General features: G+C 41.7%; 4 protein-coding genes across 9 annotated transcripts; 2 read left to right on the top strand and 2 right to left on the bottom strand.

Moving 5' to 3' along the window:
• Nucleotides 1–898: 898 nt before the first annotated feature.
• Nucleotides 899–5,280, top strand: LOC116195681. Of its 5 annotated transcripts, none has more exons than XM_031524979.1 (17): nucleotides 899–1,170; nucleotides 1,464–1,518; nucleotides 1,648–1,727; nucleotides 1,824–1,984; nucleotides 2,100–2,199; nucleotides 2,318–2,473; nucleotides 2,742–2,846; nucleotides 2,952–3,035; nucleotides 3,116–3,231; nucleotides 3,388–3,489; nucleotides 3,666–3,779; nucleotides 3,885–3,941; nucleotides 4,138–4,204; nucleotides 4,315–4,368; nucleotides 4,445–4,519; nucleotides 4,625–4,660; nucleotides 4,863–5,280. In XM_031524979.1, exons 4-17 carry the CDS (start codon nucleotides 1,965–1,967, stop codon nucleotides 4,977–4,979), a joined length of 1,203 nt encoding a protein of 400 aa, XP_031380839.1. In that variant the 5' UTR covers nucleotides 899–1,170; nucleotides 1,464–1,518; nucleotides 1,648–1,727; nucleotides 1,824–1,964; the 3' UTR covers nucleotides 4,980–5,280. The 5 variants fall into 5 exon arrangements, with proteins under 5 accessions (XP_031380839.1, XP_031380838.1, XP_031380841.1 ...); XM_031524978.1 differs by having other exon boundaries at nucleotides 899–1,174; XM_031524981.1 differs by lacking the exon at nucleotides 1,464–1,518 and having other exon boundaries at nucleotides 899–1,174.
• A 145-nt stretch (nucleotides 5,281–5,425) lies between these two features.
• LOC116195683 lies at nucleotides 5,426–7,123 on the top strand. The gene is made up of 2 exons (XM_031524985.1): nucleotides 5,426–6,167; nucleotides 6,585–7,123. Exons 1-2 carry the CDS (start codon nucleotides 5,766–5,768, stop codon nucleotides 6,741–6,743), a joined length of 561 nt encoding a protein of 186 aa, XP_031380845.1. The 5' UTR covers nucleotides 5,426–5,765; the 3' UTR covers nucleotides 6,744–7,123.
• A 712-nt stretch (nucleotides 7,124–7,835) lies between these two features.
• LOC116195682 (glucuronokinase 1-like) lies at nucleotides 7,836–10,856 on the bottom strand. The gene is made up of 6 exons (XM_031524984.1): nucleotides 10,544–10,856; nucleotides 10,086–10,235; nucleotides 9,811–9,999; nucleotides 9,585–9,701; nucleotides 8,684–8,844; nucleotides 7,836–8,347 (listed from the first exon to the last, which is right to left on the bottom strand). The coding sequence occupies exons 1-6, from the start codon at nucleotides 10,775–10,777 to the stop codon at nucleotides 8,104–8,106; spliced, it is 1,095 nt and encodes a 364-aa protein (XP_031380844.1). The 5' UTR covers nucleotides 10,778–10,856; the 3' UTR covers nucleotides 7,836–8,103.
• An 843-nt stretch (nucleotides 10,857–11,699) lies between these two features.
• On the bottom strand, nucleotides 11,700–19,011 carry LOC116196151 (golgin candidate 6). Of its 2 annotated transcripts, XM_031525734.1 has the most exons (20): nucleotides 18,805–19,011; nucleotides 18,553–18,608; nucleotides 18,140–18,192; nucleotides 17,326–17,453; nucleotides 17,194–17,246; nucleotides 16,829–16,975; nucleotides 16,655–16,728; nucleotides 16,497–16,566; nucleotides 16,273–16,326; nucleotides 16,064–16,159; nucleotides 15,843–15,893; nucleotides 15,683–15,769; nucleotides 15,432–15,545; nucleotides 15,272–15,343; nucleotides 14,952–15,137; nucleotides 14,755–14,858; nucleotides 14,563–14,611; nucleotides 14,388–14,453; nucleotides 12,962–13,726; nucleotides 11,700–12,568 (listed from the first exon to the last, which is right to left on the bottom strand). In XM_031525734.1, the coding sequence occupies exons 2-20, from the start codon at nucleotides 18,583–18,585 to the stop codon at nucleotides 12,032–12,034; spliced, it is 2,739 nt and encodes a 912-aa protein (XP_031381594.1). In that variant the 5' UTR covers nucleotides 18,586–18,608; nucleotides 18,805–19,011; the 3' UTR covers nucleotides 11,700–12,031. The 2 variants fall into 2 exon arrangements, with proteins under 2 accessions (XP_031381594.1, XP_031381595.1); XM_031525735.1 differs by lacking the exons at nucleotides 17,194–17,246; nucleotides 17,326–17,453; nucleotides 18,140–18,192; nucleotides 18,553–18,608; nucleotides 18,805–19,011 and having other exon boundaries at nucleotides 16,497–16,559; nucleotides 16,829–16,844.
• Between the last annotated feature and the right edge of the window lie 810 nt (nucleotides 19,012–19,821).

Here is a 19,821-nt window from a genome sequence, read left to right as displayed (position 1 = left end):
ATAATGCAATGCACCGGGAAGATAGATAAGAGCCAGTTTGGCAGTTCCCTAGAAGTAATTGCGTCTGCAACTTTCACATAAGCTTTCCTTTTGGATGGAAAGGGCGATGAAAGCTTGGAAAGCAATGTAACCGTTGGATGGTTCACGTTCAGCATTTTCTCATCCAAGACAAGCAAGCCATTAGTTGGGTTGTGTTCTTCCGATTAACTTCCACTAGAATGAAATTAATCCCAATAATGATGAAAGTTTCACTGATAATAATTAAATTCTCGTTTTTTTTCTTTTCATAATTTTAGAAATTGAAATTGGCTCCTTTCAATTTCAAAATGGACTTTTGGTCTTTGTAAAAACACAATGTTAATGGAATTGTACGGGAAAAGAAAAAAAAAAAAAAAAAGAGGGGAGAGATAAAACCTACTTGCACTTCTGTTTCGAATTTTTCCCATTGCAATAAACTAAAATGAAAAATGATTTTCAAACGTGTGAGATTGTGGCAGGCAAGACAAACACATTTTTTACTTTAATATAATTTGAATCAAAGTGATTCAAAATTGCAAAATTAAACCCCGGCAACCGGCCCTATTCTGCTATCATATTCATCTTTTTAAAGCTTATCGGATTTGTTTGAAGCCGGTTTGGTCCCACGCCGACTTAGCCGTACGAGCAAACGGGCGAAATAGATCTAGAACGACGAGGAATTTTTCTGTACTATTACTTCATCGCGAGGTGTCAATTATTAGATCATAGTAAATAATTACATGACGCGCTAATTAGGTATATAATAATCACATCAATCGTATACTTTTTTTTCCGAACAAGAGAGAATCTGTCAACACGACTTATGCATTTTTAGGAACATAAATTCCCGGCCTTGTCCGAACTGCACGAATTGCAAATATGCCCAACAAATCTGATAACACATCCATTGGTTCTTTCTTAAAATACACGAGAAAAAAAGCCCCAAACACTGACCACGGCCCCCGTGCATTTCTTCCATCAAACTTGCCCCTCACCCTCATTTCCTCCTCCTCTCGTCAATCTCTGTCGGCCATTTCTCCGGCATTTTTAAGATTGGGAGCTTGTCGCGACGACAATTCATCATCATATCAGAGCAGTGGGGTTGATTAATCATCGCGGCATCAAGATCTTTCGTCGCCGGGACTCATAAAGGCTGGTACTTTTTTTCCGGTTGATCTCCCCTTGCTTGGGTTTCTTTTACCTTTGTATCAGCACTTTCTAGTTCTGGGTCTTGCCTTTCTTGCGTTTCTTGATTTGTAGCTGATCTGGGCATTCATTGGAGTCCCCGAGTCGGGTCTGGTTATTAAATTCGAGCTTGCTTGTGGTTATGCCATGATTGGTAGTTAGCTCCCAATTTGGAAGTTCGAATTCGTTGCCCATTTGTGCCTGTTTTCGATTTCGTGGAGATTGTGATTTGGGCATATGCTTCGGGGATGCTCTTGTAGGTGGGGGATCCTGGGAGTTGGGCGCTTGCGTCTCTTTCACCTGAGTATGTTGCTGGTGAGCAGCAGCTTTTGGTTGGTTTCGTCGGCTGCTTTCGTGTTTATCTTTTGAGGTTCTCACAGATGGTGAAACGGCAACGACTTGCCTGTCCATTTCGATTTTAGAAGTTTGATGGTTTCATGGCAGATTTGCAATGCAATGTTGGTTGATGCATCATGCGGGTCCCAGAATATTTCGCGGCCGAGATCAGCTCGCAGTTAGCTTAGGCAAGACTATGACAAGGGAGCTTGTCCTTGTAGTTGCCGTTTTCCAGTTGGGTATTCTGCTTTTCTCACTATGAGCCTTTCCTTCTTATTCTTCAGGGCTTGTCCCCGGCCATGAGTGATTCGTTCCTCATTAACCACATTTTCAGCCGCGAGTTTAATGAGTGATAGAAGCTGTTATTGCTAGCCAATTTAGGCATCTTCATCTGTGCTGCGAGACTCGCTATATTCTTACCGAAAATGGGAACCTCCACACGCAGGTATGTGCTTCCTTATATAATTCTGCAACAGGGGAATCTTGAAAGTTATCTCAGACTTGCTCATTGTTGCTGATGGCACCATATACAATGACTAGCTCCTCTCAAATTTTTGCAGAAAGCCAAATGAAACGATGCGGCTTTTAGTTACTACTTTCATCGGAGTAGTTTTTGGCTTCTTCCTGGGAGTATCCTTCCCAACACTCTCATTGACTAAGGTATAAAGTTTTAACCTTTAAAGCATTACATACAATGCTCGATTTGCCCCTTGCTTATAATTTCAGTGAGCAAAAATGTGACAAGAGTTATTATGCTACTTTGGGTTATGTATGGCAGTTGAATCTCCCGTCAAGTCTTTTTCCCTCAATTGATCTCACATACATTGAAGACAAATACTCGGGCCTTTCAACCCAGGCACTGCTGAATGCGTGGTCTTCTCTACAGGGAAAAAGTGGCTCTGCAACTGAGATTAATGAGTTCAATGAATCGAGGGTATGGCTTTATTTTTTTGTTCATTTTAATGGTTGCTCTGTAATTTAACTCCCCTATATCGAGGAACTACAATTTATATGTTGATGAAGATCTTTTTCCATGAGGAGGAAACAATTTCATTTTCAATAGTGTTTCCACATTATACGTTTATCTTGAATATTTTCTTTCAAGTTTATTTGCAGCTCAAGTTTATGGTTGCTAGAAGTAGCATTGAGATATTAACGTATTTCGTGATAATTAACTCTTAGAATTTTTATTCTTTTGGTAGATTTGGGTCCCTACAAATCCTCGTGGAGCTGAGAGACTTCCACCCGGTATTGTCGTCTCTGAGTCAGATTTCTATCTTCGCAGATTGTGGGGTTTGCCCGAGGATGTTCGTTTCTTATAGCACCCTCCTTTATAATATAATATATGTTAAGCTTATATATCGAAGCAGTTGTTCTTGTAGCTCATAATTTTGACTGGGAATCTCTTGCAGGACTTGAAAATCAGACCAAAGTATCTCGTGACATTTACTGTTGGTTATGATCAGAGGAAAAACATCGATGCAGCGGTTAAGAAGGTCCAACCCTCTCCCTGTCCCTCTACCCTGCGCATCTCACCTGTACGCATGCTTGATTCACTGATTTTACTTTTTAACAGTTTTCGGAGGATTTCACCATTATGTTATTCCACTATGATGGGCGTACAACTGAATGGGATGAATACGAGTGGTCAAAAACAGCTATTCACATCAGCGCGCCGAAGCAAACCAAATGGTGTGTATATATAATTCGCTTGCTCCTTTTTCTTTACTTTTTTAAATCTATTTCCTTTGTTCGTAATTTGTGACGGGGAGCATCTTTTTGGCTGTTTCCTGAACTTCCTTTTCTTTTCTTTTCTTTTATTTTTTTCCCTTGGAATTGGGATCTAAGGTGGTATGCAAAACGATTTCTGCATCCCGATATCGTGGCAGTGTACGATTACATATTTATCTGGGACGAGGACCTCGGGGTAGAACACTTTAACGCTGAGAAGTAAGTGTTAATTTTTCTATTTTTCTATCTGAAAAAGGAAAAACTATAACTAGTTATCGGTCTGTTTAAAATGTTTTGGCATCGATACTATGTTATGGTTGCCTTCGCGTTAAAGTTTCATCTATGTTATTCGGGCTCATATGCTGTTGCCATATCCATTTGTATGGCGATTGTAGGTACTTACGGTTGGTTAAAAAGCATGGGCTGGAGATATCACAGCCCGGTTTAGAACCAAATAGCGGGCTGACATGGCAGATGACTAAACGGAGAGGAGACAGTGAAGTTCATAAGTGAGAATGCTATTTCCACTCCATTCGCTTAATAAAAATCTATAACCATCTCTAGCTTCTTACCGATGGTTCGACTTTTTGTCCTCGTTTCTCAATGCCTTGCAGAGACACGGAGGAGAAACCTGGGTGGTGCACTGACCCTCATTTGCCTCCATGTGCAGCGTAAGTGCTTGTGCCATGCTCCATGTACAGGAAGTAGCAAAAGGATCTCAGAATGAAATTATTTTTGTAATATGCAGTTTAGGACTGAAATTTGCAGCTATTACCCTGTAAATGGGGATTTATGTTCCTTTCATTCGATGACTTTTTTATAATATGAAAATAAATGATCACACTGCTGTTGCATGCGATCTGGCAGATTCGTTGAGATAATGGCTCCTGTGTTTTCTCGTAATGCCTGGCGCTGTGTTTGGCACATGATTCAGGTAGGAATCACCCGTTGCACTCTTGTTGGTACTACAGAACAAACAACCCCTTTTTCCTGTTCTCTTTCAAAGGTGTTGATGCTAATGAAAATTCATATGCTTAAATGCAGAATGACTTGGTTCATGGCTGGGGTCTAGATTTTGCTTTGCGGAAATGTGTGGAGGTTCGTGTTCTGCTCTTCCTTGCTTGCCAAGCTATTAAAGGATGCTTACCTAACGATATCTTTGATCTGAAAACAGCCTGCTCATGAGAAAATAGGAGTTGTCGATGCTCAGTGGATTGTTCATCAGAGTGTTCCATCCCTTGGAAACCAGGTTAATCTTAAAGCCACCAACTAGAGTTACCCGTGTTTGCTATGTGCATCAACTTTCGTCTTCATTAACGAGCGCTTCATATTTTGTCCTTGCAACACTTGACAGGGTAAATCTGAAACTGGAAAGGCTCCATGGGAAGGGGTAAGCATCAATGACAAAATATTAACTGCTCATTTCTTCAGAATGATATAGTTGGAGATAAACCGTTAAGATATCACCAGCAATCTTATCGCGGAATGTGGCAATCTTGTTAGTTATTATTATCCCCTGAGCTAGGTGGCGAGGAAGGATCACCTGAAAATTCCTGCATCAAAACCATAACTGTGTTGTTTGATCTTTGCAGGTGAGAGAGAGGTGCAGGAAAGAGTGGACGATGTTCCAAGAACGAATGACGAGTGCAGAGAGGGCGTATTACGTGGCTCTGGGAGTTGATCCTCCGAACTCCACCATCGTACACTGAAGAGGGAACGCCGGGATGTCAACGTTGCCGGTGGGGTTAGGATTTACATGAGAAACGCCGTAGTTTCTGGCGTGTGTAGGGAGATAATGATGCGTCTTTTCCCACTTGCATCTTGATCTCTGTAGGTTTTTTGTATTGTAACACTGAGGATGTTTGTATACTATAAAATCACTGTAATTCCAACTGTCGTGCCGTGGATCAGAAAAGTGGTGCATCCGAGGGATCTGCGGTTCCCCCTGTTCGCATTAACAGAGAATACCGGGTCGCTGGCAAGACGACGCAGCAGTTCCTTTCGAAGCAAGAGCACAACTTCATTCGGGCAAATGTGGCCCTCGTGGAGAGGCTCAGACGTGGCAATTGGCGCGTCCATGTGAGTCTTACCCAACTTGTTTAGTAGAAATAAAACGATAAATTCCGAGGCGTTCTGATCTTGTGTCGAAATCCCTGAACCAGACCAAATTTCGTCCTGAAATCCTTAAAACGATCCGGATGAATTCTGAGATCCTATAAAATCTCGTCCCGGAATCCTTAAAATGACATAAATTCTGAGATGTTCTAATCTCATCCCGTAATCCTTCGGGGAAACCGGACAGCCCTTTTTTTTATTTTTCCCCCTTTTTTCGATTACATTGGACCAAAGAAAGAAATCATTGGCCCAAATGAGGAATATAGTCCACTTCCATGGCGACTGAGCGCTTCTCTCTCTCACTCTCTCTCTCTCTGCCCCAAATTTGAAATTCCCACTTCGTAGATCCTGAGGATCTTTCCCGCTAAGACGGGCAATCAATGGACTTGGCCACGGCGGCCGAGTCGGACGACGAGTGGGAGCTCTGCAACGACGATGGCTTCATCTACAAGCGCAAGAAGCGGCGGGTCGACTCCTCCTCCGCCGCCCCTCCGCAGGCCGACACTGAGGCTGCAGAGGAGAAGTTCCAGGGAGACCGTAGGAAAAAGACCCTCCTGAGGATTAGGGATCGGTACCGGAGGGAGCTGGCTCTCTGGGAACATCTGTCGAGCACGTGTCACGCAATGCAGGACAGGGCGCAGCAGCTTCAGCGAGAGAGAGAACGAGACGTTGAAGAAGCGAGGGACAGGACGAGAACGAGTTCTTCCGGCGGGCCACTTGCCGAGGAAGCTCCCGGGGAGGAGAGCAGTCTCGAGGCTCTACTCGATAAGCTGCTGTTGAAGGTAATTGAGGGTTTCTTCTATTGGGTCTGCTTGGTTGCCGTGAAAAATGAGGGAAGACAACATTGCTTGCCCTATACTGAATTGACCTAATTGTCGATAGTCGATTGACTCCCCCGAGTCTGGTTGCTCGGATTGGTCGGTGGACGAGAAATAAGCTAGAAATTTCATGGAGGCATGTGCATAGAGCTCTCTAAGCTGCGAAAGGAGCAATTTTTAGGGTTTTAAGTTTAGCTTCAGCTGTGTCAATATTACTCGCCATTGAGGGCAACTTGTTCGGGCGATGCTGCTCTCGAGTTGATTGTTTCTCTATTTTTATATCAGACAGATTTTCGATCTTGCATAAAGATTGTATTGCTGTGAGAAAATTCTGTACCTTTCGAGCTCTCATTTCTTGCATCCGAACTTGCCCCTTTTCAGGCAGAAGCTCAAGAAGTGATTATTCAGGATGTCTCGAACCTGTGTGATGTGGCTGAGTCATTGTGCAAATCCCGTGAAGAGGAATTCAAACAATCTTTAATTGATCTTCCGATTTGGGCTTCAGCGCCGGATCTCATGGCAGCACTCTCTGATGACTGAGTTTCTTCGATTCAGTAAATGGCTTAGTGACCTTAGATTAAAAGCTAGAGCTAGAGCCAGAGCTAGAGCTGGGTCTTCTAACCGCAATAGGATACTGATCCTGTATTTGTGAAATTGTTTTCTGTTGCTTTTAGAGCCTAGTCTTGTGTAAAATTCTTCCTGTGAAAGTGATTGAGAGGTGAGTGTGTCCTTTGCTGTCTTTTCGGTATCGTGTCTGATGTTGTGATCTACTTTTGGTCATGTAAATTACCAGTAGACGGCAGGATAGCGTGTTCCCAATTAGCATGAATGAGGAAGATTTCATTCAAATCATCTATACTGTGACTCACGCCCCTTGGCCACTATCCAATTTATGTATATATAATTCGTGGTATTCTCTACTGCGACTGTAATAAGTTTTCAGCTGTTCTGCAATCTATTGGTAGTAGTGCTGCAATGGTGCTTTCTTCCCTTTTTGTAACTTCTGATAGAACGGGTAAGCAGGCATCTTCTCTATGTGCCCGTGGATTCTGCTTGCTGATGGTATGATATAGCCTAGAGGCAGCGGTTGGACTGCTGACTTTTTCTCGTATTCGGTATGAGGTATTGTTTGACTGCTGCAGTATGATCGGGTAAATGGAAGATGCATGATTTAGCTTTAACTTGGGTTTTCCTGTGAAGCTAAATACGAAGATATGACAATTTGCCACTCGGGGAAGAATTTTCTGTGCAGACTTATGCAAATGGAAAATCCGGGTAAAACTCCCCGAACGCTAGACTTTCTTTTTTCCAATCTCTACATCTCCTGAAGTCCCTAGCCTATAATCCTTCACTGACTGAAGATGAGTACCTGCACGTATAGAAGTTTGGTTTCTGTTCTATTTCTGTCATGCCGATGTTATTTTAGCGCGTATTATACCGGTTAAGTTCTTGCTTTTACATGAATGTCATCGACTCCAGCCTTTCTTGGTTGATAATATTATCCTCTTTGCACCTTATTGAACCAAGCCAGAAGCCCGAATAGCCTGTTTGTTTATCCCTTGCTTTTCCGTTCGAGCCATTTATATATGTGGGATAAAAGCTTGAATCATAGACTCACTTGTTGAACAGAAATGAACAACTCATGCATGAATTTTGAACTTTATTAAGTTTTTACAGCATTGGCCCGAACAAATTCTCTCAGGCTAAGCGTAATCCAAATTAATTATCGGGCTGCCATCTAATTAATTTGTAGCGATAAGATCCGAAAATTGGACAGAAGCTGAACTAGATGTGAGTCCACAAAATTGTCTATGCAGAGGTAGCAATGACAGAAGAAAAGAGAGAAAAAACAAAAGTTCCCAATTTTTCGACGCTCATTTAGGTCTCATAGGGCGAGTTTCTAATACGATAGACTCTTAAGCTCAGTCTCACTCAGGCGTGATGGGACCACTTGTATCGGTTGAAAGATGAACCCAGCCTTCTGGCACGCCTCCTCAAGAAGTTTGACCTGTGGGGCACCATCAGGGCAGAAAGCAACCACAGCTCCTCCGCTGCCTGTGAACTTCGATGCAGCTCCTACCCTTCGTGCTACCTCCACCATCTCTATGTTCAGAGGTCCAAGGCATTCATCCCCAAACATTTTCCTGCAAAACCCCAATCAATGCTTTGTAATCGATAAAAGAACTTGATCTTACCAGGGAATCGATATATCACCACACTGAAAACATCGAGGTTTACTTAACATGAAAGTCAAGTCTTACCTAAAGAATGGAAGAAGTAATTTTTTCTCATTATAAGCTTTAATCAGTACGGCTGAGGTGCTAGAAGCAATACTAAGGGTAGGGGAAATAATATCAAGCGTATAGTTGGGGAAATTCAAGGAAGGCTCAAGCAACTGAGGTCGCTCTTAGATTAAATCCAATTTGCTCCTATCATCCTTCAACAGCAATTTTACATCTTCAATTCATGCTATGTGTTACCTTCGGAGGTCAAAATTCCGATTCATGAGTTCTGCAAGTTTCTTGTAATCATTCTCTAGCAATGCTTTCCTCCCTTCCAAAGCTACATCTGCAACTTCCTTCATTGATGAGATTATAAACTTATCGCCACTGAGCCACCTCTGTCGAACTGTACTGTGCACCTGCATAGGCCCGAAATTGAAGTCACAAATTCATCAACTTCTCAATATCAAACATCTGAATTGACATTTGGCCAAGTTTGAAAGCTGTAATTAAACTAACAATAAAACACAATGATCCTTTGAATAATACCACTGCCAGTTACCGATCCAAACTTCATTTGAGAGCTTTAATAGTAAATATTAGGTGTATTTACTCTCAGCTCGGACACTAACAATAAAAAACAATAATTAAAACAAACAATAAAACACAATGATCCTTTGAATGAATACTACAGCCAGTTACCAATCCAAACTTCATTTGAGACCTTTAATAGTAGATATTACGTGTATTTACTCTAAACTCTGGCACTACTTGTATAAAACTCGAAATATCGAAAGTAAGACCCTTTGAATTATCAGAGGCATATGAGTTTATTATCCAGATTTTGTTACGAAGTTAAAATCTAGATGTGGTGGATAAGCGAGTAGTAAAGCCATACTCCTGAGACAGAACTTTCACGGAAGCTGCAACATCGACAGTTCTCTTATTCTCAACTCACGGGAGCATTTTGCATGCCTATTTGTACACAAGACATTTCTCTCGAAAATTTACACCTTAAGATTTTTTCGAAAGCTAACGATCACATAGGTATGCACCGAATCTTACAACTGCTCCCTCACATTGAACAAGAACAAATAGCAAAAACAGACAGTGAAATGCAAATGCAAAATTATGTAGAGCCAAAATAGATGAAGCTAACCTTCCCAGAATCGCTTGGATTCTCAGCATAAATGAGATGTAGGGGAGGGAGGAGATGCACATCCATTGGTGTGTAGATTCCGTGCCCCAACTTATCCATGTGATCCTTGCCGAAATCCTGCAAAAAAACATAAAAAGCGAAGCATGCAATAAGCTGCATTTCGCCCTGAAAATGCGCCCGTCACGTGTTCTATGTCCTGGGCAGAAAAGTTGAAGGCACACATTACCATGTATACAAGGCCACCATAGACCTGGGCGACCCGATCTTGGAGGCCAGCAACAATCCCTAGTTCTTCCTCCGCGTTAAGCACGAGATTAGGTCTAACTTCCACCTTAACAAAATGCCTAACTTTGTAGAAGTCGAGAAGGCAATTCAAGGCTGCACAGACAATCGCACTCGAACCCGAAAGCCCAGTCTGAACAAAGCAAATACCAACTCAGCACCAAGGTGCCCGCAAAATAACAGGGATGAACTCTCGAAGAGGCTCTCCTGAACGATTACCTGCCGAGGTATGTTGGTGTCATAGGATAGAGTGAAGCATCTTCCATGGAGATTAATGTTGTTACCCTTGCAGTAATTGCGAAAAACTTTACAAACCGCCATGAGCAATCGCACTCCGCCATAGTAACCTTCACTTTGCAGCCGATTCACCTACTAGGATCAAAAGATAAAGGCAACCCAAATATCAGATCCTTCAATGGATGGAAATGCAGAAATGTGAAACATAGACTGAGAAAGAACGAAGCTTTCCGAAGAACTTCCATTCGAAACCGAAACCCAGAAATCTCAGCTCAATCGGCGGCACCTCTAAACTAATCATGCAGGGATAAACACAGTCACATCGGCGACCCGAGTAGGCAAATCGGTCAACACAATGCGAGACACTACGGATTCCGTAACACCCAGATCATGCAATGAGCAGCAAGAAGGGTCATGAATTACGAGAGAAAGACACGGACCAGGTGATCGAGGGACTTGAAGTGGACGAAATCGTGGGTGGGGTGGGGCTTGATGACGAGCTCATCCGAGGGCTGGAGCTGGACGGTGGCCCAGAAGTTGCCGAGGCTGAGGGCGATGGTGCGGCCGTAGTAGACGTCGCTCGGGTTACCCAGCAGCCCGACGCGAGCGTACACCTTGTGCTGGATCACCCCATTGGAAGCAGAGGCGGAGGAGGGCGAAGCTCTGACCTCCATTGTTCTGCTCTGTTTAATCAAATCCCTTCTTCTCCGCTGCTCCTAAGCTCCGGTTTTAGTAATAACTCTGTTTCCTTCGACTCCACTCAGTTCTATCTTTTCTTTTATTTTTGAATATATTGCACCTGGTAGTTTGACAGATATTCTTAAATCTATCCAAATATTTTTTTTTTATTTGAAGTATTGCAACGTTATTAATTTGATATTACATCTCGTCTCAGGAGATAATTGGTGAAACAAAAATAGCAATGTTGAAATATGTCAGATAAAAAAATGACCTCGAATATTTGTCAACGTTAAATTATATGATGCAATAAATTCTTAATTTTTTCGTTAAGCAATGATTTACTATTTATTTATTTATAAAGATAAGGATTAATTGCCAGAATTAGAACTTCATTTTATTTCCATCCAAAAATAGGAATTTTTTAAAAAAAATTTTAAGTTCGAGTCCAAATATCCCATCTTCTCAATTCCGAGATTAACAATTCGATCCGAGAGTTCGAAAATCCGACCGGGTCTTTTGAATATAAGCTTGCTGGACGTAAATCGGACCAAGGCACGTTGATAAGTGCTGACTTATTATGTATTCATTATGTTTGGTTCTTACCCGCCACCTCACATACTGTATCATTGACAACTTCCCCTAGTTAGCTCCATGTATAATTGGCAACTGCATAAATTTTAGGACGTGCCCAAATTGATTTCTTCTCGATGGATTTTCTATGATTTCGGGAAATCATTTTCCGCTTTTCCGAGTCTTAGATCGCACAAGTCTGCTCAACCTGTCTCGCCGGGAAAGCTAAACATAATTTGGTGGCAACCAAACTTACCAAGCAAGTAGTCGCCCGCATTGGGACCATGTATCCATCAGGTGGACAAAAACTGAAGAGAGGAAGTTGGTATCGTTTTCCCATCGAAATTGCTGTTCCATTACATCATGAAGGATTGAAACTCGAAAATGGTTCCTTTACCCTCGTTCTAAATCTCAGGTAGTATCGATTCTGAAACTCCGAGGAAAAGTAAGACAGATTTTTTTGGGTTCTCAACAAGTTAGAAATAGATAAATAAAACAGATAAGCATAAAATACATCCATCATCAAAGGATCAGAATTACTCTATCTCGGAGCTTCAGCATCACGTCAAAGAATCAGAGCACTGTACAGTTCACCATCAGGTGTACAAACGTTCAAAGCCAAACCCCCCCAACAACATTCCTGGGCAGCCATGTCCTCGCAGACCACGGGGCCCCACTCATTCTTCTTCATCCTCGTCTTCGGGCAGCGCCGCATCGTCTTCTTCTCCAATCCCTTCGAGCAACTTATCCACGTCTTCCCCTAGCTCAAGCAACCTTGCGCTCAGCCTCTCCACCTTGCTCTGCTCCTGGCCCAGACAGACGAGCAAATCGTTCAGCTCCGCCTCGCTCTCCTTCTGAGCTTCCTCCCTTGCTTCTGCTTTCAGCGCCTCGAGATCGAGTCCTGAACCTCCACTCCTCAAAGCCTTCACTTCTTTCTCGAGGTTGAAGTTGGCCTGCTCAAGGCTGTTGTATGCATCGGACAAGCTCCTAAGATCAGACTCTGTCTTCTCAGCAATGTTTCGGTACTTGGATGCCTCAGACTCAAGCTTTGCTTTCTCTGCCTTGAGAAACTCGAGTCTTTGAGAAGCTTCTTGAAGATCTCTCCGAAGCGCGTCAACTTGGACTCTATCTGATACTCCACTTGTTCTCTGCTCAGAACCACCCCCACTTTTGGCAAGTTCCTCAGCAAGAGTGGCATTACGCCCAAGTAGCCCCTGTTCAACAAATACATGAAATATAAACAAACCAAATGCAGAGATTGAATTTCACCGATCATTACTACTCGTCTCTTCTCCCCTTCCAATGTTGCTGATCAACATACAACATTATTATCCATCAAGAAAGATCGTATTTCCTAAGGTTATGCATAATGAACACATCAATCCCAGTAGCATAGTGACCCTTTCTATTGGGTAGGGAAGCGCCTACAACACAAGTGAAAGCTGAAGGTAACCATTCAACTTCTCATTGCACAAGACATGGCCGCTGAAAATCTTGGAAGAACTTAATTGGATCCATGGGCAGTAGGCTGTATTCATGGGACCAACATCACCCATAATAATGCCAAAATAGAGTCCGAGACGAAAGAGAAGGGAATATAATGCTACCTGTATCTCAAAGCACTGCTTCTCGACAAATAGTTTTAACCGCTCGATGTATTCTCTGTCAGCTTCCCCGCTCTTCTGCTCCAATTCAGCAGGCACCACAGCCACCTGACTCTTCGGGTGACTGTAAACCTCCACTATGCTTTCCCGTATTTCATCCTCCAAACCTCTTAGAAAGTTCACGAACTGGGCATCAAGTATTAGCGACAGAAATGGGTGATCTTCCTTCTTTTGATCGGGCAATTCACTCTCTTCCACATCTTCAATCTCCGCCATGCTAGCTGCAGTAGACCTAGTCAAGGGTTTACGAGGCTGGGCAGACTTTACAGATGTGAAAATAGAACTCTTCTGCATCTCGTCGAACTTCATCAAGAAAGCTGTGATACCAATTTTCTGGCTTATGGAATCAACAATTGTGAAAGAATCCTTTCCATTTTCAGCGGACTTGTTGTAAAGGACGCACTCTCCTAACAGAAGAGCAGCTAAGCCTCTGATACACACGGTAGCAGATGGACTCGATATGAGCTCCAACAGATACGTAAGGTGAGGACGTGAATCAAGGAAACACTGGACAGCATTGGGGCATTTAGAGAGCCAAATCACGAGCAACTTCAAAATTATGGGTTGAACAATCAGGTTCCCTGAAATTGACTTTCCATCTTTAGTCTTCATGGAAGAAGCAAGAGCCAAGTACTTGACCATGCGATGCATGAGTGGCTCCGCACCTCCTAATGATGGTGTTGGTGCCTCGAGTTCAATCCGGATTGCCTGCAGAGATTACCACCCAGTATTATTTTAGCTCAAAAACATTGTCATTTTTTACTCCTGAATCATAGATGTCGAATAACAGGAGGATGAGGGTAGTGTTAAGTAGTAGTAAATACATGAATGTATAGCTTAAATAGCATATATTCATTTTGCCGTTTTCACTAATAAGATGATTTGACCAGGAAGCAGAAAAATCAGATGAGTAATCAGTCCCCATGATGGCCAGGTATTTAAATCCAAACAAATTGTTCGAGATGTTTCAGAAGCACATCCATAAAAAAGAAGCAAAATGGAATATCTCAGCAGAAGCTAAGTAGCTCCAGTGCAGACAGCGATTATCGAAGTAATAATATTAGGAAAGAGCATAAATAAATTAGCTTTTTAAGGGAAATATGAAAATGGGCCATGCACTTGAGGAACTGAGTACTTCTGACTTCAATGCACAAAAAAGAATAAAACAGCAATAGAGATTATAACAACCAGAGGAAATTACTAGCTCGATCTCAGATGTATTGAGTCTATTGACTATGTCGGACATCAGATACTCCTGAAAGACAATACTTTCTTTCTTTTCTTTTCCTTTTCGAAAGGGTGAAGATTAGGATAGAGTAGTGCAAAAGAAAAAAAGAAAAGGCACGGTCTACAAAAAGACACTGCTTACCCTTTCCTTGCACTGGATGTTGTCCTTTAATACATGTGAAAGTACACTAGCAGCCCGGGAACATGTCTGCAGAAAACAGAGTTCAAAGGTATTAGAGAGCAAAGAAGAATAATTAAGTGGCTCCAGATGGAGAAAAAGAAAAGCACAAAGATAATCAAGGATATAATATTCTCACCTCAAGATCACCCTCACTCTCGCTCAAAGTAAGACCCTGTAACAACATGCTGCGACCACAAGCATATGTCTTTCACTATTAGAATTGGTTAAACATACACTCTCTTCAATATGTCTATTAAATATATATTAAATATATACAATCTATCACTCATTTTATTGCTAATACCAACCGCAGCAACAGAGAATATACCTTCCAAATGACATGTGCACATCTTCCTCAGGAGGAGCATGGGTCATAGAATTTGGTTGCGGAATCAATGTGGATGCCAACATTGTTTGACCATCAGCATTGCCCTGATAAAAAGACCAGGAAACGAAAAATAAGAAAACATAGCCAATGGCATGCTGTATGCAAAACAATTAATTAAAACAGATAAAAAGACAAACCTCAGTAAAGCATTTAAAGACGTAGTCAGCTGCAATAAATTCTTGCATACTGGATGTCCGCAAGATAATCCTGAGAATAGAATTCAGAGAAGGCTCTAGTTGTGGCTCCTCTCCCAAAACTTTACTCGCAAGGGCATCACGGTTCTTAGCATGTCCAGCAATCAGATCACCAATGCAACGTAAAGCCTAAAGAAGGAAATAAGAAAATAAATAGAACATATATGACCTCATCCACTAAAAGCCACACTCTCAGCTAGTAGCCAAAAGGGGATGGAAGAGGATAAACAGGAAACTGGATGGAAATTGACAAGCTATCTTACTGCGCATCGAACAGATACAGGAGCCCATTGACTTTCAACGCCAAGCATAAGGAGATGATCTATTACATTTTTCTACAATTAATAGAATCAAAAGGTAAGAAAATTTGAAGAAAGAAAATGGCTTGAGCATAAAAGGACCAAGTGGAGTTTGTAAATTAACCTGAACCAAGACAGTCTTATTGGTCATCTTATCTGAATCTTTGGCAATCTCAGTGTCTGGAACTCCCAATATCAACAGAGTTATGGTTTCTAGTGCACTCAGTAGATTGATCGTCTACTACAATAAATTTGTTTGAAACAGAATAAAGTTAACAGATAAGATATCTGGGTAGCAATTAATAGAAGGGGAAAAGAAAAAAAGAAGAAAGCGAATGCAATTACCATCCAAACAGTAAAAATGAAGCATCTTACCTTCTGCTGGGTAAAACTGTATGTGCTTGCCCGTAGCTTCAAAATTGATACCAAGGGATCAAAACCAATAGTCTCTCTCAACAATATCTGTGTTGAAAGATTTGTAGTTAGCAGCTAATAAAAATCTAATGAGGAAACCAAGGTAATAGAACCTACATACCTGGTTAGATGCACTATTACAAAGGAGATTATTCAACAATTCCAGACAGTCCTGTGTATACATAATTATTGGCATGATGATCAGCATAGCAGAAAACATATTAACAGGTACTCAAATAATTCGTCCAAAAATACACATATTATGAACAACCAATAACAGTCATAACCAAATAATGAAAGGCTACTTTTTTCACAAGCTAAAACAATGATGCTGTGAATAACCTGCACAACAACACCTCCATCAGAGCCACCTTCTTCTCTGATAATGCTAAAGATCTTCTCAAATGCACCTTCAAAGACGACGATTTTTTTAATTTCCTAGAAAGAAAAGTTTTGTCAGAAGGGCGTCCTTGAACTTTAGACAAGTGGTTCATCTAAACATCATAGTACGAGATAAGTATAAGAAAATAACAGGAGGATGGACAACCCACCTCGGCTTCGCGTGTTAGGTGAGTAAGAAGTAGCAAAGCTTCATTTCGTATAACCTAAAAAATGAACCGCACAGATCATCAGCATACAAGACTATAAATTCCACTCCATTAAAAAAATTAAAGCATGCTTCAAAGGTAAAATTACAAGGACATAAGAACCACAAGAAAGCACAGAAAAGGGATTGTTACTATTTTTAGGTCAGAGGCAAGGGAGATCTTTATACCTCACGATCCATAAGCATATCCATAAGCCGGGTTATACCACGAGGAATGGCCAGTATAGCTTCCTGTAACCTGAAGTGAAACTCAGACAAAGTTTTCCAAAAAAGGACCAAGAATCCAATAACTCAAACATGAAAAGAGGAGTTCCCGCAAAAAGTACCTATTCTGTGAATTTGTGAGAAGAGCTGTCAAAAGCTGAAGGGTGTAATATCGGACATAGAAATCATCTTCGGACTGAAAAATAAAATAACATAGATAAGCTAACTGTAGAAGACCAAAACTCAGTTGATATCATGTTCTTTTCCCATGAATAGAAAGGAAGAAAAACTCTCACCAGTAAACCCAGAAGGAGAGAAATGCTTTCTGCCTCTCTGGAGAGTAAATCGGCATTCATCAAAGCTGCCTGAATTTCATTTGCTGGCCCTTTTGCGTGGTCAATAGGAGTCAAGGCACTCACAAGTGTTTCAAGGGCGCCTCGGACCTACAGAAACAAACCAAGCAGGTTATTATCTCTCACCACCATTCTTGCACGACTATTTTAATTTTAATTCATTTAAAAATTACCACATAATAATTATTCAGTCAAATTTACGAAGCTCCACAAAAAACATAGATGTATGTATAAAATAGAGAGAGAGAGGAGGAAAAAAGAAGAAGAAGAAGAAGAAGAAGAAGAAACTAATAAAGGAAGAAAGGAACCATCTCAACATCATCTCGTTCTTCTTTCAAGACGCTCATGAGTACCGGGAAACCTGCAGAGGAATGAGTGAAAAATATTATATATTTGAAACATAAATTCTGATAACATGAAAACTGAACAAAGATCTTTACCCATAGCCCCAAAAGCTAGCTGGGCAGCACGACTTTCTGCTACAACTGATTGAAGCTCGGCAATAGCATTCCTCCGGTCCTCTGCTAGTACACCATTGCTTATGCGGTCTAGGAGGCGTTCCACATAACTAACAAGAACATTCAGCAATAGAATACCACAGTAAGTTAGCAACACTTGCATCTCTAATGGATATATCACAAGAAATTGTATCATACAATAGCTGATGGTCAATGCAAAGCAGACGGAGTCAAATGGAAACCACTCCATCCAGTTCATGTTGAAAACATGTAAAAATGAACTGGCATGGAGACTATGTACCCTTTACGGTACATCCAAGTACTAATGGTGTATTTACTATGTAAAAAAAACCACGAGCCTAAGATATGTCATCATGTTAATACTAAAATAAGTCTGTTCCGTCCGAATGAGGAGCCAAAAAACTAAAGCTACAGCCAAAAATCTCTAGCTGCACTTGGCATTCTCATTGTGCACACCTATAACTCTTCATCGGTCACGTGATTTTCTGATGCATAACTAAATGAAAACACATAATATGAGACGTTTCAAATTTTCACCAACAGTCTAGCTATATTAGATTAAAATCCACGATAAAAATTCTACACTATTATGCTGAGATTTTTAGGCGATTAGTTTACCAAGAAAGCCTGCATAAATGTAAGAGCCTTTGAATTACTTCCCTTCTGAAGTGCTTACTTTTGTTAAATAAAGATATTATTACAGCTATGATGAAGCACTCCAAATAATAATTTCCATAAACAACAGTTGCAGCTAACAGTGTCTAGCATAAATTACCTATCCTCGCTTGAAGCAGAACTGTCATTCCCAAAAACAAGCCCCACGACGCCCTGCATGTGAAATCAGAGAATTAGCCCCTTAGCCACCAATGAGGACTAATACTTTGCAAACATTTCATTACTAAAAACGGCCACTTCAACATGTTATACTCAAAGACTGCAAAACTGAGACTACAGGCAAACCAGAATGTAATTACAAAAAGTGGGACCATCGGTTTCCCAATCAGAGTCGCGTCAAAACGCAAATTGAACACAGAGGTGCCCGTGGAAATTCTATGCATTCCAAAGCGTGTACATATTGGTGTTTATTTCAAGAATCAGCCTTTTCGCTGCCGTAAACAAAGTACAGACGAGAAATGCCAATAGCAGCAATAATAATTTCTCGGGTCAACAAAGAGGAGCGACCAATACCTTATATCCCGATACCAAATCCATATTCCTCATCGTTTCTTACGAGCTCGACAGTCCTGAAACAGTCACATTACACAATACGAGCATTCACAACCACATATCTCCGCGATCAAATATGGTATCAGACATAAAATTAACGAGGACCAGCAGCTCCAATGTCAAATCACAGACGAGTAAGGAAGGAATCCGAGCTTCGAGAATGCCAAAAACCCTACAATCGAATCAAACAGCCGAAGTTGGAGGAAACCGCACCTTGAGCTGCTGCAGAGTGAACAGAAACAGGAAGAAGCCGATCCAGCGGCTGAAGCAAACAGAGACAGGGATTGATGCTGAGGACTCGAGCGGATTCAGTGACGCAATCGATCGAACTACTTCTTCTTCAGCTGTCTTTCGGAATCGGATGATTCTGTCTTGGTTGATTGGTTTCCCAAATGTCACGTCGCCGATAGAGACGAGAGAGTAAAGAGAGAGACAGAGGAAACCATAATATTTCCCAAATGTCAAAGACTGACGTGGCCACCTGTCAGGCCTGTGGGCTTGTTGCTGAATCGGCCCAATGGGCCGGGTTTGGATCTTCAGCCCATCAGACTTTCATAAGACCAGCTCCACGGAATCCAATCCACCCAAATCATCGAGTCAGTGTAATCACAGCCGTGATTGAGACCAACGAGGGGTTGGATCCGCCGGTAAGCTGACAACAAGTAATAGGCCAGGTCCAGAATTCGATTCTCTCGGGAATCAGCTTCTGGAGTTTAATGGCGGGCCCCAGGCCGTACAATACACCGCCTGGTGAACTAGTCGGTTATTACGGCACCGGCCACCATCCAAAAAAAAAAAACCGTGATTGAGACTGCCATGGGATTGAGGCCTCTGTTCAGATCATATATAATAGCTCAAGTTTTTTTGCAGAAGGTTCTTCCTGTCAATGAGTAGCTCAATCAGTCGAGAGACCTGCAATCAAAATTCACCTGATGGATAATAGCATCCAAATTTTTGCAATATCCATCAATTTCTAGCTACCTCTAAACAAGGTTAATCTGGCTGTCATGAGTCTACATTAGCCCTAAAGATTAAGAGGAGACACGATTAAGATTAGGGAAAAAGACAAAAATCTCATTGTGGTTTGGGATCGGGACAAATCGCACAATGTTCTTTTATTTGGGACAATTAGTCCCTTGTGGTTAGGGCGCTCGGCGACCCCGACCCCTCCACCGAGGTCACCGGCGTCCTCTGTGGGTGCCGGCGCCCTCGGGGTCACCAATTGGCGGC

This window comes from Punica granatum, chromosome 2 (assembly GCF_007655135.1).
Source record: "Punica granatum isolate Tunisia-2019 chromosome 2, ASM765513v2, whole genome shotgun sequence".
NCBI lineage: Eukaryota > Viridiplantae > Streptophyta > Magnoliopsida > Myrtales > Lythraceae > Punica > Punica granatum.
The sequence above is the reverse complement of the archived record's forward strand: the minus strand, read 5'-3'. Positions and strand labels throughout refer to the sequence as shown.

Bases quoted from the DNA above. Each gene is read 5' to 3' on its own strand.
- LOC116195681 (XM_031524982.1), top strand. From the start codon at position 1,965: ATGGGAACCTCCACACGCAG. The intron at 2,474-2,741 runs GTATGGCTTTAT...TTCTTTTGGTAG, and splicing joins ATGAGTTCAATGAATCGAGG to ATTTGGGTCCCTACAAATCC. The intron at 3,942-4,137 runs GTAAGTGCTTGT...GCGATCTGGCAG, and splicing joins CATTTGCCTCCATGTGCAGC to ATTCGTTGAGATAATGGCTC.
- LOC116195683 (XM_031524985.1), top strand. From the start codon at position 5,766: ATGGACTTGGCCACGGCGGCCGAGTCGGACGACGAGTGGGAGCTCTGC. The intron at 6,168-6,584 runs GTAATTGAGGGT...GCCCCTTTTCAG, and splicing joins TCGATAAGCTGCTGTTGAAG to GCAGAAGCTCAAGAAGTGAT.
- LOC116195682 (XM_031524984.1), bottom strand. From the start codon at position 10,777: ATGGAGGTCAGAGCTTCGCCCTCCTCCGCCTCTGCTTCCAATGGGGTG. The intron at 9,702-9,810 runs GTAATGTGTGCC...GTTTTTTTGCAG, and splicing joins ATGGTGGCCTTGTATACATG to GATTTCGGCAAGGATCACAT. The intron at 8,348-8,683 runs GTAACACATAGC...GGGGTTTTGCAG, and splicing joins CGGAATTTTGACCTCCGAAG to GAAAATGTTTGGGGATGAAT.
- LOC116196151 (XM_031525734.1), bottom strand. From the start codon at position 18,585: ATGAGGAATATGGATTTGGTATCGGGATATAAG. The intron at 16,729-16,828 runs GTGAGAGTTTTT...TTTATTTTTCAG, and splicing joins CTCTCCTTCTGGGTTTACTG to TCCGAAGATGATTTCTATGT. The intron at 14,454-14,562 runs GTGAGAATATTA...TGTTTTCTGCAG, and splicing joins AGAGTGAGGGTGATCTTGAG to ACATGTTCCCGGGCTGCTAG.